This window comes from Ovis canadensis, chromosome 1, assembly GCF_042477335.2.
Source record: "Ovis canadensis isolate MfBH-ARS-UI-01 breed Bighorn chromosome 1, ARS-UI_OviCan_v2, whole genome shotgun sequence".
Classification (NCBI taxonomy): Eukaryota; Metazoa; Chordata; class Mammalia; order Artiodactyla; family Bovidae; genus Ovis; species Ovis canadensis.
The window spans coordinates 230,279,138-230,297,030 of NC_091245.1; the positions used below are offsets into that span (position 1 = coordinate 230,279,138).

The 17,893-nt window shown below is 38.7% G+C and overlaps 1 protein-coding gene across 6 annotated transcripts in view; it reads left to right on the forward strand.

Moving 5' to 3' along the window:
• IFT80 (intraflagellar transport 80) overlaps positions 1–17,616 on the forward strand; it is a 133,780-nt gene extending 116,164 nt beyond the window's left edge. For all 6 annotated transcript variants that reach the window (XM_069561454.1, XM_069561430.1, XM_069561465.1 and 3 more), the window contains 2 exons: positions 8,564–8,687; positions 16,107–17,616. In XM_069561454.1, coding sequence (XP_069417555.1) covers positions 8,564–8,687; positions 16,107–16,217 — 235 coding nt within the window. In that variant the 3' untranslated portion in view covers positions 16,218–17,616. The remainder of the gene's footprint in view (positions 1–8,563; positions 8,688–16,106) is intronic.
• Positions 17,617–17,893: the final 277 nt, after the last annotated feature.

Genomic DNA, 17,893 nt, shown 5'->3' on the forward strand with positions numbered 1-17,893 from the left:
TGTGAGAGTTGGACTATAAACAAAGCTGAGCACCAAAGAATTGATGCCTTTGAACTGTGCTGTTGGATGAGACTCTTGAGAGTCCCTTGGACTACAAGGAGACCCAAACAGTACATCCTAAAGGAATTCAGTCCTGAATATTCATTGGGAGGACTGATACTGAAGCTGAAACTACAATATTTTGGCCACATGATGCGAAGAACCATGCTAGTAAAGTAATGCTCAAAATTCTCCAAGCCAGGCTTCAGCAATATGTGAACCGTGAACTCCCTGATGTTCAAGCTGGTTTTAGAAAAGGCAGAGGAACCAGAGATCAAATTGCCAACATCCACTGGATCATGGAAAAAGCAAGAGAGTTCCAGAGAAGCATCTGTTTCTGCTTTATTGACTATGCCAAAGCCTTTGACTGTGTGGATCACAATAAACTGTGGAATACCAGACCACCTAACTTGCCTCTTGAGAAATCTGTATGCAGGTCAGGAAGCAACAGTTAGAACTGGACATGGAACAGCAGACTGGTTCCAAATAGGAAAAGGAGTCTGTCAAGGCTGTATATTGTCACCCTGCTTATTTAAGTTATATGCAGAGTACATCATGAGAAACGCTGGACTGGAAGAAACACAAGCTGGAATCAAGATTGCCGGGAGAAATATCATAACCTCAGATATGCAGATGACACCACCCTTATGGCAGAAAGTGAAGAGGAACTAAAAAGCCTCTTGATGAAAGTGAAAGAGGAGAGTGAAAAAGTTGGCTTAAAGCTCATCATTCAGAAAACGAAGATCATGGCATCCGGTCCCATCACTTCATAGTGATGGAGAAACAGTGGAAACAGTGTCAGACTTTATTTTTGGGGGCTCCAAAATCACTGCAGATGGTGACTGCAGCCATGAAATTAAAAGACGCTTACTCCTTGGAAGAAAAGTTATGACCAACCTAGATAGCATATTCAAAAGCAGAGACATTACTTTGCCGACTAAGATCCATCTAGTCAAGGCTATGGTTTTTCCTGTGGTCATGTATGGATGTGAGAGTTGGACTGTGAAGAAGGCTGAGCACCGAAGAATTGATGCTTTTGAACTGTGGTGTTGGAGAAGACTCTTGAGGGTCCCTTGGACTGCAAGGAGATCCAACCAGTCCATTCTAAAGGAGATTAACCCTGGGATTTCTTTGGAAGGAATGATGCTGGGGCTGAAGCTCCAGTACTTTGGCCACCTCATGCGAAGAGTTGACTCATTGAAAAAGACTTTGATGCTGGGAGGGATTGGGGGCAGGAGGAGAAGGGGACGACCGAGGATGAGATTGCTGGATGGCATCACAGACTCGATGGACGTGAGTCTGAGTGAACTCCAGGAGTTGGTGATGGACAAGGAGGCCTGGCGTGCTGCGATTCATGGGGTCGCGAAGAGTCGGACACGACTGAGCAACAGAACTGAACTGATGCGAAGAATTGACTCATTTGAAAAAACCCTGATGCTGGGAAAGATTGAAGGCTTGAGGAGAAGGGGATGACAGAGGATGAGATGGTTGGATGGTATCACCGACTGAATGGATATGAGTTTGAGTAAATTCCGGGAGTTGGTGATGGAGAGGGAAGCCTGGCATGCTGCAGTCCACGGGGTCGCAAAGAGTCGGACACGACTGAGGGACTGAACTGAACTGAACTAAACAAAGATATTCAAACACAGGATGATAAAATTATGTGATTGACTGATTAACAATAGACTCTGTGCATGCCTGTCTATATGGATGATGACTTTTTATAAAAGATCTTATTGTTTTCACTGTCATGGTGTGAGTTCAGTCCCTACAAGCAACACATGGTTGGGAGAAGAAGAAAGCTTATATGTTTTTTGGCCACATGTATTTCTCTGTTTCCCTGGGAGTGAGTAAATAATAGGTCTCATAAACTAAGACTTCTAGGACTGTTGAAGCTGAGTGATGGGTACCTACTAGAATTTAAGGAAGGAAAAAGAAAAGAAGGCAGCAGGCAGATTTCTCCTGAATTGAACGTTTAATGGTCTGGTTGAAGAGGAGGATTCAGCCAGAGAGATCAGGAAGGGGCAAAGAAGATGAAATTTAAAAGCTATTCATTATGGAAAATTTCAAACTTATATAAAAATAGAACAGTATAATGAATATCCATGTACCCATCACTCAGCTTCAACAGTTAGTGATTTGTGAGTAATCTCTACCCACACTTTATCCCTCCCCACTGTTGTTTAAAGGCAGATCCCAGTCATCATATTATTTTATCTATGAATGTTTCAGTATGTATCTTAAAGGGTTTTTTTAATCCAACCATAATATGATCACACCTTTAAAATTAATAATAATTCTATTCAGTGTTCATATTTCTCTGTTTGTCTCATAAATGTTTTGTTTTGCTTTGTTGTTTGATGCAGTATCCAGAAAAGATAGATGCATTGTGATTGGTTGATGCACTCTTAAGTTTCTTTAAATCTTCTATTTGTTTTTTGTATTTTATTTGGGCTTAGAGAACTTCTTATAATCTAGACTTTGTTAATTGCATCTTTGTGGTATCACTTAACATGTTCCTTTGCCCTGAATTAGCTGTGAATTGGTATTGATGTAGAAACTTGATGACATACATGCCTGCATGCTCAATTGTGTCCAACTCTTTGCGACCTCATGGACTATATAGCCCACCAGGCTCCTCTGTCCATGGGATTCTCTGGGCAGGAATATTGGAGTGGGTTGCCATTTTCTCCTCCATGGGATCTCCCCAGCCCAGGGATAGAACCCATGTCTCCTGGGGCTCCCGCAGCTCCTGCATTGGCAGGTGGATTCTTTACCACTAAGCCACCTAGAAAGCCTTAGAAACTTGGTTAGGTTTAGATTTAAATTTTTCCTTCATCAGATGGAAGTAAATTTTTCCAGATCCATCAGAATTGGTATTATGTGTGTTTCTGTAATAACTGGTCATCTGTCTTTTTTGTGATGTTAGCTATTGACAGTTTTTGCTCTGATCCATTAATCAGTTATGGTGATATTCTAATTCTATCCTTCCAAAATTCTAGAATGATAGAATTTAAGTATTGGCTGATAAATATATTAGATTTTTTAGGATCCTTGAATTTCTATATTTATTTACATACTTTAGAAGAAACCTTTTTTTTTTTTAATTGGCTATGCTGATTTTTCATTGCTGGGCTAGAACTTTTTCTAGTTGTGGAGAGCAGGGGCTACTTTCTAGTTGCATTACGAGGGCTTCTCATTGCAGTAGCTTCTTTTGTTGCAGACCACAGGATCTAGAGTACGAACTTCAGTAATTTTGGAATGTGGGCTCAAGAGTTGCAGCTCGTGGACTCTAGAGCACAGGATCAGCAGTTATGGTGCACAGACTTAGCTGCCTTGTGGCATCTGGGGTCTTCACAGAGCAAGGATTGAACCCATGTCCCCTGCATTGACAGGTGGATCTTTAACCACTGGATCTCTGGGGAAGCCTGGGAACAGATTTTACTTTGTTAATATGTGTTATTCTATTTGAGAAGCATTGTCTTGCTGCTTTGTGCTGCTATCATTTATATTTGAATTTGAAAATTGCCTGCAATTTACTAAGATGCAGCCCTTGAGGGTGGTAGATATGCAAGTTATCCATGTGCCGTTCCCCCTGGACATTTGGTGGTGGTCTGTTTTCAAAGGCAAGTTAAGAGAGGTAGGAACTAGAAACTCCATGTGTGCATATTGATCCTTTATGTAAGTATTAATAAAAATAGTTTCTTTTACTTATACCACTTACATAAAGTAATCTTGCTTCATTCAAGTTATGCAAAAATTATACTTTGAAGTTATAACATCTTTTTATATAATTTCCTTCTATTTAAAATCAGAGAGGATACATGGATTTTTTCCAGCCCCATAATCTAATGTTAAATTTGTTTCGTTGCCAAATAACCATTTTAAAGCTAGAGACATACTGTTCCCATAACTCTTATATAATTTGGAGTAAATTCCCTCTTAAATGTGGTAGAGAGACATTTGTTACCCAGGGTGTGCTTTTAGAGGCATTTACAATAGCACATATCATTTGACTGTTTACCTTTAGCATTGTTTTCAGTCAGATAATTAATACATATTTTATAATACTAATAATAACTATTATAATAGATAATACTTAGTATCTAGTATATAAATGCAGGATGGCAACCCACTCCAGTATTCTTGCCTGGAGAGTCCCAGGGATGGGGGAGCCTGGTGGGCTGCCGTCTATGGGGTCGCACAGAGTTGGACACGACTGAAGCGACTTAGCAGCAGCAGCAGCAGACATCATATTCTACACCTTCTACATAATTAAATGTATTGATGTTCCATAACAAAGTATCTCTTTGGAATTTTTGGAAAGCCCCAACCCAGATGCTTATGTACTTCCTGCTTAAAACTTCCAGTTTTGTGCAATCCAGAATTCCTTCCCCTGTCCTGTACAATCATAAAGAAATAATGGTAAATGGAACTCTAAGATGCCAAAGAGGTGGTTCACTGGAGTCTCCACCCATAGTACCCCACTGGAATCAGAGCCTTAGGAATCTAGAGGGGGATAAAATGAGAGAGGCTTTCTGTTTCTCCTCTTTTGAGCCTCTAAAAATTGTTTTTTGCCCGCTCTGGTTTTCTGCTTTTGTTCCTCTATATTCTAGTACCTCTGCACTTTTTTCCTCTGTATCTTTTTTTTTCTCTCTGAAAGGCTTAAAGTCACAGAGAAATAAGGAAACTTTGTGAGGAGTTTGTGGTGGGTAGCAAATATTGACCCTTGCATTTAGCAATGTTGTTTGGGCTATAAGAAATCATTGTACTAGAGTTTGGCATTATCATTTGTGTTATACATGACTTATATTCATAATTTTTCTTATCTTTAATATCTCTCATTTGTTATTCATCAGTTAATACACACATCATATCTAAAATACTTCTTAAAGTTACTATTTATGTCAAACCAAAGCATGTCAAGAACCAAACAGATTTTCCTACTAAGCAATCCCATGTTGAGAAAATTCTAGTTTTCTTAAAAAACAAGTTTATAATAATTGACTCTGATAAACTATGACCGCCTATTTTGAAGTCATATGGCATATTAGAAAGCAAGACAACTTGAGAAATAATATACTCTGATTATTACAATGATCATTTCCCATACATGGAAACAATGAACAGTATATGTTGTGTGAAAATTGTATAAATCATATGTTGAATTGGTTCTTAGTTCTTTTCTACTACTATCCTTCTACTTCTCTGTATATTCATTCTATTATTTTTTGAGAGTTCAATATTGAAACTCCAACAAAAAAATCTTTATTTACTTAAAAAACTTATTGTAATATATAATGGAGCTATATGTCACCTTGTTCTGTATTTTCCAAGTCTCCTGTAAATATGTTGTGATATTTTTACAATTTAGAAAAATCCAGTGAGCAGTGTAGGAGAGCTATACTGTACTAGGTTGTTCCTGGCTCAACTGATATGAGTTATGCATAGGATGATGGGCTGAGTGCTGTCCAAAACCTACCTGCAAAAACAGACCTGGAACTGCAGAATAATATTGTCATCTCCCTCTGTATTATCAGTATGTAGATTTTATGCCTCTGGTGTTATACCTCTGATTTTAGTGATTAATTTAGTTCTGAGTGACTGAACTGAACTGAAGAATCAGATGGCAAAAGGCATTTTGTCAGACTTTTATCCTCAAATTTTATTTTCATAATACTAATATTTTTAATTTGTTATGCTAAAAATGTAAGGATATCAGTATTTAGTTAAATATTGAACAGAATAAATTCATTCATTTCAGTTCAGTCACTCGATCGTGTCTGACTCTTTGCGACCCCATGAACCGCAGCACGCCAGGCCTTCCTGTCCATCACCGACTCCCGGAGTCCACCCAAACTCATGTCCATCGAGTCGGTGATGCCATCCAGCCATCTCATCCTCTGTTGTCCCCTTCTCCTCCTGCCCCCAATCCTTCCCAGCATCAGGGTCTTTTCCAATGAGTCACCTCTTCGCATGAGGTGGCCAAAGTATTGGAATTTCAGCTTTAGCATCAGTCCTTCCAAAGAATACCCAGGACTGATCTCCTTTAGGATGGACCAGTTGATCTCCTTGCATTCCAAGGGACTCTCAAGAGTCTTCTCCAACACCACAGTTCAAAAGCATAAATTCTTCGGCGCTCAGCCTTCTTCACAGTCCAACTCTCACATCCATACATGACCACTGTAAAAGCCATAGCCTTGACTAGACGGACCTTAGTCGGCCAAGTAATGTCTTTGCTTTTTAATATGCTATCTAGGTTGGTCATAACTTTCCTTCCAAGGAGTAAGCATCTTTTAATTTCATGGCTGCAGTCACCATCTGCAGTGATTTTGGAGCCCCCCCAAATTAAGTCTGACACTGTTTCCACTGTTTCCCAGTCTATTTCCCATGAAGTGGTGGGACCAGATGCCATGATCTTTGTTTTCTGAATGTCGAGCTTTAAGCCAACTTTTTCACTCTCCTCTTTCACTTTCATCAAGAGGCTTTTTAGTTCCTCTTCACTTTCTGCCATAAGGGTGGTGTCATCTGCATATCTGAGGTTATTGATATTTCTCCCAGCAGTCTTCACTCCAGCTTGTGCTTCTTCCAGCCCAGCGTTTCTCATGATGTACTCTGCATATAACTTAAATAAGCAGGGTGACAATATATAGCCTTGATGTACTCCTTTTCCTATTTGGAACCAGTCTGTTGTTCCATGTCCAGTTCTAACTGTTGCTTCCTGACCTACATACAGGTTTCTCAAGAGGCAGGTCAGGTGGTCTGGTATTCCCATCTCTTTCAGAATTTTCCACAGTTTATTGGGATCCACACAGTCAAAGGGTTTGGCATAGTCAATAAAGCAGAAATAGATGTTTTTCTGGAACTCTCTTGCTTTTTCGATGATCCAGCGGATGTTAGCAATTTGATCTCTGGTTCCTCTGCCTTTTCTAAAACCAGCTTGAACAACTGGAAGTTCACGGTTCATGTATTACTGAAGCCTGGCTTGGACAGTTTTGAGCATTACTTTACTAGTGTGTGAGATGAGTGCAATTGTGCAGTAGTTTCAGCATTCTTTGGCATTGCCATTCTTTGGGATTGGAATGAAAATTGACCTTTTCCAGTCCTGTGGCCACTGCTAGTTTTCCAAATTTGCTGGCATATTGTGTGCAGCACTTTGACAGCATTATCTTTCAGGATTTGAAAGAGCTCAACTGGAATTCCATCACCTCCACTAGCTTTGTTTGTAGTGATGCTTCCTAAGGCCCGCTTGACTTCACATTCCAGGATGTCTGGCTCTAGGTGAGTGATCACACCATCGTGATTATCTTGGTCATGAAGATCTTTTTTGTATAGTTCTTCTGTGTATTCTTGCCACCTCTTCTTAATATCTTCTGCTTCTGTTAGGTCCATACCATTTCTGTCCTTTATCAAGCCCATCTTTGCATGAAATGTTCCCTTGGTATCTCTGATTTTCTTGAAGAGATCTTTCCCATTCTGTTGTTTTCCTCTATTTCTTTGCATTGATCGCTGAGGAAGGCTTTCTTATCTCTCCTTGCTATTCTTTGGGACTCTGCATTCAAATGGGAATATCTTTCTTTTTCTCCTTTGCTTTTCGCTTCTCTTCTTTTCACAGCTATTTGTAAGGCCTCCCCAGACAGCCATTTTGCTTTTTTGCATTTCTTTTCCATGGGGATGGTCTTGATCCCTGTCTCCTGTACAGTGTCACGAACCTCCGTCCATAGTTCATCAGGCACTCTGTCTATCAGATCTAGTCTCTTAAATCTATTTCTCACTTCTACTGTATAATCATAAGGGATTTGATTTCGGTCATACCTGAATGGTCTAGTGGTTTTCCCTACTTTCTTCAATTTAAGCCTGAATTTGGCAATAAAGAGTTATGATCTGATCCACAGTCAGCTCCTGGTCTTGTTTTTGCTGACTGTATAGAGCTTCTCCGTCTTTGGCTGCAAAGAGTATAATCAGTCTGATTTTAGTGTTGACCATCTGGTGATGTCCATGTGTAGAGTCTTCTCTTGTGTTTTTATACAGACTTATAAAATGGTCAGGATAGTTGGACCCTTACTTTGGGGAATTCACTTGAATTTTCTTATGATTTCAGTGAACTTTTCAATGAGCATTTATCATACATCTACTCAGTAATACTCACCAAAGAGAAGTGAAACCCACATCTCCCTTTAATAAATGTATAGGTTAATTCAAGGAACAAATTCATAATAGTTACAATACACTCTGAGCAGGACTATAATAATAGTATGTAAGGAATGTTCTGTAGCATAGAAAGATGTAATGATCATTTATTTCTCCAAGGAGAGCTGGTCAGGGAGAATAGATCATGTTTGGTCTGGACCCTGAAGTATAAACAGAAATTTACAAGATGGATAAGGTAGGGGCCATGACATACCTTTCATATTAAAGAATGAGTAGAGGGAAAAACATAGAGCATTTGTCCCACCCTCTCACCCCAGAACTGCCCATAGAGGTCAACATATCAGTGCTGATAACGTTTTATTTCTCATTATAGGGCTCTTGAATTGGCTGTAAAATACAAAACACATGTTGACACAGTTCTTGCTTACCGTCAAAAATTTTTGGAGACATTTGGTAAACAGGAAACTAATAAACGATACCTGCAGTATGCCGAAGGTGTAAGTATTATGCAGTATTTGATAATAATTATATGCTTTATATGTTATTTGTCTCAATGAGACAAAATTGAATAACTTTCCTACTGCAGTCTCTAAAAATAACTGCTTCTTGTCTTTCAATGTTGCAGTTTTGACTATATAATTATATTACAGAATATTTTTCTGGACTCTTAGAGCCATGTTTTGCTTAACTCAAGTCTGTTCTTACAGTTTCCAATTTATGTTAAGGTTGTGTCCTAACTGATATTTTTATATAAACAACATAAAATGTGAAGATAAAGGCTTCTAACTCCTGAATTTTGTCTTCCACCAGCTGCCCTTTCTATTCCAGGGAAATAAGCACAGAGGGCAGTGGCCAGAGCTTGGATACTTTGTCACTTTGCAGATTCTAGGGAGCCTGGTTGCACTTAAAGAGGTGCCTCACCTGGGTAGACTTCACCACCTAGAACCAAAGAAGGCTGACCCTTTGCCTCTTAAGTTCCTACCAGAACTTAAGGTTTTGTCAATCCAGTTAGGAAAAAAGCCATTCTAGTACATAACAGCAGACAAGGCAAGCCAGTGCCTAGAACAGAAATGATTGTGGCCACCTGCCCAGATACTTCTAGATTCAAATGGCAAAAATAGAGCTCACTTCTAGCCATGGGAGATCCAATTTGTAAACCCAAGACAGGGCTAACTAACCTTTCTCCCAGTTCTGCAAACTAATTGGTTTCCTTATCCTTTTAGGCACTCATATATTCAAAATGTGTTTATAAGTACTCAGTCTGGATTAGGCACCACACTAGGTGTTAAATCAGACATGGCTTCTGTCTTCATGGAGCTTATAGACCACGTAGGGGCTTTCCTGGTGGCTCAGATGGTAAAGAATCTGCCTGCAATGGAGGAGACCCGGGTTTGACCCCTGGGTTGGGAAGATCTCCCCGGAGAAGGGAATGGCTACCCACTCCAGTATTCTTGCCTGGAGAATCCCTTGGACAGAGGAGCCTGGTGGGCTACATACAGTGCATGGGGTTGCAAAGAGTTGAACACGACTGAGTGACTAACACTTTCACTTTCTTACATAGACCATGTGGGAGTGTTTCTCGGTGGGGATAGAATGTTCTGCTTCATTGTGGGGGTGGGTAAAATATATTAACCCGTCCTCTTTGGAAAAGGAAAAAGGATGTAGAAAGGCAACTACTAAAGACATTATCCATTTGCTGTATGTAGAATATCGAGTGTCGTGACTCACATTTTTGGACTTCAGGGCAGCCTGGAGAATCCCATGGAGAGAGGAGCCTTGTAGGCTACAGTCCATGGGGTTGCAAAGAGTCGGACACGACTGAGCGACTTCACTTCACTTTCAGGGTATTGAAGACTTTGGAGCTATTCTTAGTTCTGCAGTGTTACCTCATTATCTGGATCCAGGATAGACACAGTTGTGGGTTTCTTGGTAGAAAGGGACATATTTTATAGAAGCTTCACAATTTTTTTTGTTTGATTCAGAAATGAATTGTTTGGGCTATTAGCCTTCCGTAAGAGCTCTGAGGGTTGTACTTTTTAATTCACAGAATATGACAGCAGCCACCAACACTATGGTGCGAAACAGCCCAGAAAATCATTGGTCAGCTAATCTCTTTTGTCTGTTTTGAAAATATGACAGTATGTTGAAAATGAGCACCCACTTTAAATTTCCTTTACTATATAGTTTTGAAGCAAATTAATACTACTCTGCTTCCTCTTCATCATATTATTATCAATATTTTTTTCACTGTGTTCACATTAGGTGCTTTTGAGGACATAGAAAATATAGTTTTTACCTCAAAGTTATATTTCAGATCCTGAAAACTTAAAACTCTTATCCTCTTTTTCATTATATATGTATTCAACTATAAATAACATGTTAGTACTTCAATCATAAGAGTAGCTGAAATGTTCAAAATGGGATAATCAGAACAACATGACTTTTCTTGGGCATTTTGTTTCCTTTTTTTGACCCCCTATGGCACCATGTTCTAGTTTCCAACTTGTCTTCATAAATGTAAACTGGAAGTTAACTAGAAATCATAAAACAGTATCTTAAGATGAAAATCTTAAATAAAAGCTGAAGAATTGATGCTTTTGAACTGTGGTGTTGGAAAAGACTCTTGAGAGTCCCTTAGACTGCAAAGAGATCCAACCAGTACATCCTAAAGGAGATCAGTCCTGGGTGTTCATTGGTAGGACTGATGTTGAAGCTGAAACTCCAATACTTTGGCCACCTGATGCAAAGAGTTGACTCATTTGAAAAGACCCTGATGCTGGGAAAGATTGAGGGCAGGAGGAGAAGGGGACAACAGAGGATGAGATGGTTGGATGGCATCACCGACTCAACGGACATGGGTTTGGGTGGACTCTAGGAGTTGGTGATGGACAGGGAGGCCTGGTGTGCTGCAGTTCACAGGGTCGCAAAGAGTTGGACATGACTGAGCGACTGAACTGAACTGAACTGAACTAAGATGAAAATAATCTTTGACTTAAAATTTCTTAACCAAAATTATGATCATATAAACTTTTTATTTCAGAACTAAGAACTGAATAGAAAAAGATCATTTTTGTAAACCTTGAAAAATTTATTCTAGATAGCTGGTGAATTCAAATGGCTTCACAATGCATAACATAAAAGTTTATAAGAAGTGAGGCTTGACATACATTCATATTTATGAGCCCTGAAATGTTATTTGGGCCTTTCTAGTTTAAAATGTGGAAATCTGAGATCTATACAAGGTGTACTGTCTTCTAAGAACTCCATTAGAGTCATTATACCTGGTCTACAGTGGTGTTCAGCAAGTGTTTGTAAGATAATTCATTAGTCTGGCAAATAAAATCCACCTGAGGAATACGTTCAGTTCGCTAAATACAAACTCTGTGCAAAAAGAAAAGTAAAAGAGCCAGGAAATGTGTAAAGCATTATGGTAGGAGAAAGAAAAAAGGAATGATAAATAGGAGAGAAAATAGTGAGAGATTAAGTGGTAGCTCACTTCCTGGATAATTAGTGATCTCTCATTCATTCAGTATTTATTGAGTACCTCCTGCAGACAATGTATTATTCTTGGTGGTTGGGATATAATAGTAAACCTGGCAGACACTGACCCTTTGAAATTTGTATTCAAATAGAGGTGACAGATAATTATATAGTTAATTGTTCATTTCATTTGTGATAATAGTTTTGAAGGTAGTGTGCATAGTGCTATAAGACTTTATGAATGTGGAGCCTGACCTAGAATGGGGGTATCAGCAAAGATTTTTCAAAGGAAAGCAAATGATGTTAGAGCTGAACTCTGAAGGATGGGTAGAAACCAATCAAGGGGAGAGGGTGTAGGGATGGACACATTCCAGGATAGGGAAGGCTCTGAAGTGGTTAAGAGTGATGAGCAAAGGGGAGGTTGACCTGAGAGTTTCATAGGGCACATTAGGTAAGTTGGATTTACAATAAGATTAATGTAAAGATACTGAATGGAAGTGACATGATCACTTTTCCATTTTAAAAATCCCAATTTCTAAGTAGAAACAGAAACTTAGAATTTTTCACAAATTATCCTGTTTTCCCCCCACTTGGAAATTATATACTTAGCATTTGTTAGTTTTAATTTCTTTAATTTATTTTTTCCACAAAATTATCTTGAGTAGGGTTTTATCAGTCAGTCAAAGGATATGATAATAAGAGCAAATGCATGGGATCTTGAAAAAATGGTGGAGTACAGAGGGGGTGCCTTGGGTTCTGAGTGACTGGAATATTGATGGGACCAGACATTGAAACATCTTAATACTGTGCTAACAGATTTCATAATGAAGGCAATGCGAAGACTTGAGGTTTGTAATCAAGAGAATGACTTGAAAGATAGCTTCTTAGGTGGAAAATGGTTTGGAGGTGAGAGTGGTGACCAGGAGGCCAGTTACTATAATAGTTTCACCAGGAGATGGAAAGGGTAGGATTAATGTAAGGAAAAAAATCAGAAAAATTAATAGAACATTGTGGTTAGAGGTAGGAGGAGAGCAGTGAGTTAAGTCAAGGCGTTTGAGAACAACTTCAGCATTCCTAGCGTGGGTGACTGGTGGAGGAACATGAGCATATACAAGTTGTGGACCTTTTTGTTTGAATACATGAAAATAGGCCATTTTTTGCATTAGAAGTCCCTGTGGGATAGACCCTATCTAGGTGGAGATGTCTAGTGGGCAGTTGGAAATACCAATGTGAACATCGAAGGGTGCTGATAAAGGAAGAATAAGGGCTAGATAAATAAATCTTTGATCATGACAATTTAAGTTGAAGCTATGTGAGTTGATGAGATTTCTTAGGGAAAGTATGAAAAAGCTGTGTTTGGAACCCTAGTGAATGCTAATAGTGAAGAGAGTACCAAGGAGAAAGATATAGAAGACAAAGAAAGAAAAAAGATTGAGGACATTTAGAAAGGAGAGCAGAAACCAGAAGGGGAGGATATACTGAAAGAGATTTTGAAGAGCTGGAATGGAATCAGCAAGGTCCAGGGGATGCTTCTACATCAAGGCCTTTTTTTTTCCTCTGTTAGGTGCTCTTCCCCAGATATACTGATTAATCTTCAGATTTTCACGTCATTAATTTTCAATTTTCTCAGGGAGGCCTTCTCTGCTCACTCTGTCTGAAGTTCAGCACTCATCCCCTCAACTCCACCCGTGGTACTGCCTCCCTCCCCTGTTTCTGAAACTCTTACCACTATCATTTGTCTCTGTTTCTCTCTATATAAAGACACTGATTTTTATCTTTTTATTCACTGCTAAATCCATGTGCCTAGAGCAATCCTTGGCATAGAGCGAACATTAAATATTTGTTGAATGAGTAATTGAGTCATATAGAGAAGGAATATAGGATGAGGAATTGAAACACTTAATGGTGGCGTTAGTGGTTTCTGAAGTATAGTGGGAACACAGTAATATCACAGTGGTCTGAGAAGTGGATGAGAGTCGGGAATGAAAAGAAGAATGAAGGTAGTAGCTTGTAGGGAGACAGAATAGAGAAGGATGAGAAGGAGCAGCCAGTGAAGAGAAGGAAACTGAAATATGTAGGTAATAATTGAAGGTCGATGTTCTAAAGGAGTCTCAGATAAGATCAGGGACTTATGTGAAGATGCTGGGCTGAGACAGAAGGGAAAGAGAGAGGCGTGGGTACAGACGTACCTACTTTTGTGAAAGGAAGGAAATTAAGTGAATTCTACCTAATGGTCACTATATTCTCTCTAAAGTAGGAAGCTGATTTTCAGTTGAGAGTAAGAGAGGTGAGCTAGAGGATGGAGAGCCATTCGATATGATTTTGAAATTACTTCTATGTGAATATAAAGAATTGACTGGCTCAGGACTAGAAAAAGAAGTGCCAAAGAGTATTAACACTCCCTAGAAGAGAAAAGGATGTGTTTTAACGTAGAAGTCACTTGACAGCTGTCATGAGTACATCCTTATCTGAAACCCACTATTAAAAATACTCTATTCCAGAGACTAAATTATCAGAACATTGTTCTAAAACTGGACAGATGCCAGAGTGAAAGGGAAACATTTATTTTCAGTAGGATAGCTATCAACTGACACCCTCATTTGTACTATAACAAGTAACTACTATAGATGTCATCAGTCTACTTGATATACTGCTGGTGAAGCCGAGCAACAGTTGTTTAGTTTATCAACAATATATGGTTTTATTGTGATTGATTCAGGAAACATATGTAAGTCAATTTAAAGCCGGAAGAAGGACAAGGTATTCATCAAGTTTTGTCTTTCTCTTTGAAATGTTTTCTTAGATGAATGTTCTGCCGTTTAAAAAATATCAGGTTCTGGCCAGATTGAAAAATGAGCCTTTCAAATAATCTAACATTTGCTCTGCCTTTCATTGAGTTGTCACTTGCATCTTAGCACAGACATTCATCTTCTATGAGTAAGAAGGATTCTTTTAATTCATCTATTTTATATATTACAGACAAATATATGGAATGATTATCTTAATAAAGGTGACCAATAATATCCACAAATTGCTTCACAGAAATTAGAGAAAGGATTTTGGCATAAAAAAGAACCAAATACTTAATTCTACCTACTTCCAGCACAAAATAAAAGAGGCATGCAGTCCTGTGTTAAATTAGTCTCAGTTACTTAAGATAAATCTGTTCAAGCAGCACATATCACCACAGTCTGCTTTAATACTGCTTATTCTACTCAGCTCCCCTACATGGAGGTGAAAGAAAACCTATTTACTTTTGGTGCAGTCTAGGAGTTTGGGTTCATTTCAAAGTAAATCAGAGTTAAGTTTAAGCTGGGACCCCATTTTTTCCCATGTCTTGCCTGAGAGGACACACATTTCTAAGTTAGTGATCTCCAGACTTAAAAAATCTGAATGCTTTTCCCTAAAGAACTTGTCTGTGGGACTCGGGGTAGCTGCTGCTGCTAAGTCACTTCAGTCGTGTCTGACTCTGTGCGACCCCATAGACGGCAGCCCACCAGGCTCCCCCGTCCCTGGGATTCTCCAGGCAAGAACACTGGAGTGGGTTGCCATTTCCTTCTCCAATGCATGCAAGTGAAGAGTGAAAGTGAAGTTGCTCAGTCGTGTCCGACTTTTAGCGACCCCATGGAGTGCAGCCCACCAGGCTCTTCCATCCATGGGATTTTCCAGGCAAGGGTACTGGAGTGGGGTGCCATTGCCTTCTCTGGGTAGAGTCCACTCCTAACACCAAGTCTGTTGCTTTAGTGGAGGGAAGGAATATAGTGGAGGGGCAGGGCTGGATCTTGGTGGGGATCAGTGGTCAACATGCAACAGATATAAATATTATCACTTTATTCTTTTTAGTTGTCTTTCAACCTTGTTCTCCCGCTATTTCATCTAATATCTTTTCATCATTGTCTTACCACCAAGTCTTCATACTATTTTAAGAGTTGTTGCAAAGGAGCCCCTTTGCAGAGTATGCTCTGGTGAAGCAGATGCTCCCCTATCTTTCTTCATAGCTAGGTTCCTGATGGAAACCTCAGTGTAAGAGTGCTGAAGTGTTGATGTGCTTGAAACATGGCCTGATGGCCAGGGCTCTGTCCATTTTCCCTCTTGTTTGGAGAAGAGCAATCCACCTTACCTGCCCTTCCCACCTCATACCTGAGCAGAATCCTAGGGTTTCATAGTTGAGATGTACTTTTTATAAATAACTACAACTAGACTTTGGTCTTTTGCATCACAGTGAAAGTCTTTGCTTTTTATGGTGATAATTGTTCTAGTAGGAATTACTTAACGCTATGTCATTTGCGAGGGAGCATTATTTCTTCTTTTCTTTCCCACCGTCTTTCTCTAATGTTGTGGAAGTCATACATTCTATTTTTGTTTACTCTTAGCTACTTTGGATTAAATAAAAAGGTCTTATACTATATATGTGCATTTCTTTTCTTCTACCACAGCTCCAAATAGACTGGGAGAAAATCAAAGCCAAAATTGAGATGGAAATTACTAAAGAGCGAGAGCGGTCATCTGGCAGCCAGCCCACCAAGAGTACTGGTCTAAAGCACTAAATGTCATGATTACCTTTAAGAAGTTTTACCTTTTGAAACTGAGTCTGATTAATCAAGGATAAGCATGTTTTCATTGCTAAAGAAAAAGGCAGAATCTCCAAGTATAAGCACTTGCTGTGTATTTAATACCAAAAGTACATTCAGAAAGACTGAGCACAAAATAACTGCTGAAATTTCATCTTTTATCTTTTTAGTCCAATAATTAGCAAATATTCCTATATACTTATGATACATCCATGTCGTATTGCTTACATCCTAGTTTTCTGTCCATTATTTTATCCCTGAATCTTCAGTATGAACAGATATTAATGCTAATAATAAAACACTGGACTCTTTAAAATGTATGTTATCGTTCATTCCTATTTGAGCTCTAAATTGTAAAGTGCCCCAAAAGTTTATTTAAACAACAAAAAATGAAGATTGATTTATGAACTATATATAATAATATGTATACTTGTATATGTTCATAGCAACATTATTCACAAAAGCAAAGTGGTGGGCAAAAAAAGATATACATCAGCAGATGAATGGATAAACAAAATGTGGTGTATACACAAAGTGGGATATTATACAGCCTTTGAAAAGAATGAAATTCTGATACATGGATGAATCTTGAAAATAGCGTGTTAAGTGAAAGTCAGACACAACAGGTCAAATATTGTAGAATCCCACTTACATGAGGTATAAAAATAGACAAGTTCATTGAGACAGAAAGGAGAACAGTAGTTGCCAGGGACTGTTGGGAGGGAAAATTAAGGAGCTATTGTTTCGTAAGTTCAGAATTCCTGTCTGGCTTGAATGAGTTCTGGAAAGTGATAGTCGTGATGGTTGCCCAACATTGTGAATGTACTTAATGCCCAAATGGTAAATTTTGTTATATCTATTTTATCATAATTATAGAAATATATCTAGAACAGGCAAGAAATATTTTTCTCATTCCTTTTCTGACTTAAGAATGTTTAGGCACTAGACTCTGAATTTGTGAAAATCTCCTTGAATTATCAACCCATTTGACTAGCTTTCATTCAGTATGTCCCCAAATTATTATTACCACAAAAGCTTTTTAACATAGCACAAATAATCCTTAGAAATTCTTCCATGAAACCATTTTTGGAAATGGTACATTATAGAGTGGGCATGTGCATATACATGGGAAAGTGATGCCCTCTCTCACCCTCATTTTAATGAATATGTTTAGTTTTTTTAAATGAAAATGTTCCTGTCTTTTCAACATATTCCTTTTCCTTGCTGAAATGTTGTAATGTTCTGTTCTTCATGCAGATGCTGGGTACAATGGTGTGTTCAATTTGTGAAATGTGATTGAGTGGTTTACTTGTAAGTCGTACTTAAATACATTTGTTTTGTTTTCTTATATTACAATAAAAAGTTTAAAAAGAAAGCTGGTCAGAAGGGTAAATTTTATGTTTATTTTACTATAATTTTAAAAGTCATAAAATATAATGAAATATTTCTGCATTCTAACAAGTCTCTGATAGCCAACTTGATGCCCTGACATTCAATTCAGTTGATAATACCCAGTTAGTGTGCTCAGTTGCTCAGTCGCATCTGACTCTTCATAACCCCATGGACTGTAGCCCACTAGGTTCCTCTGTCCATGGAATTTTCCAGACAAGAATACTGGAGTGGGTTGCTACTTCCTACTCCAGGGGATCTTC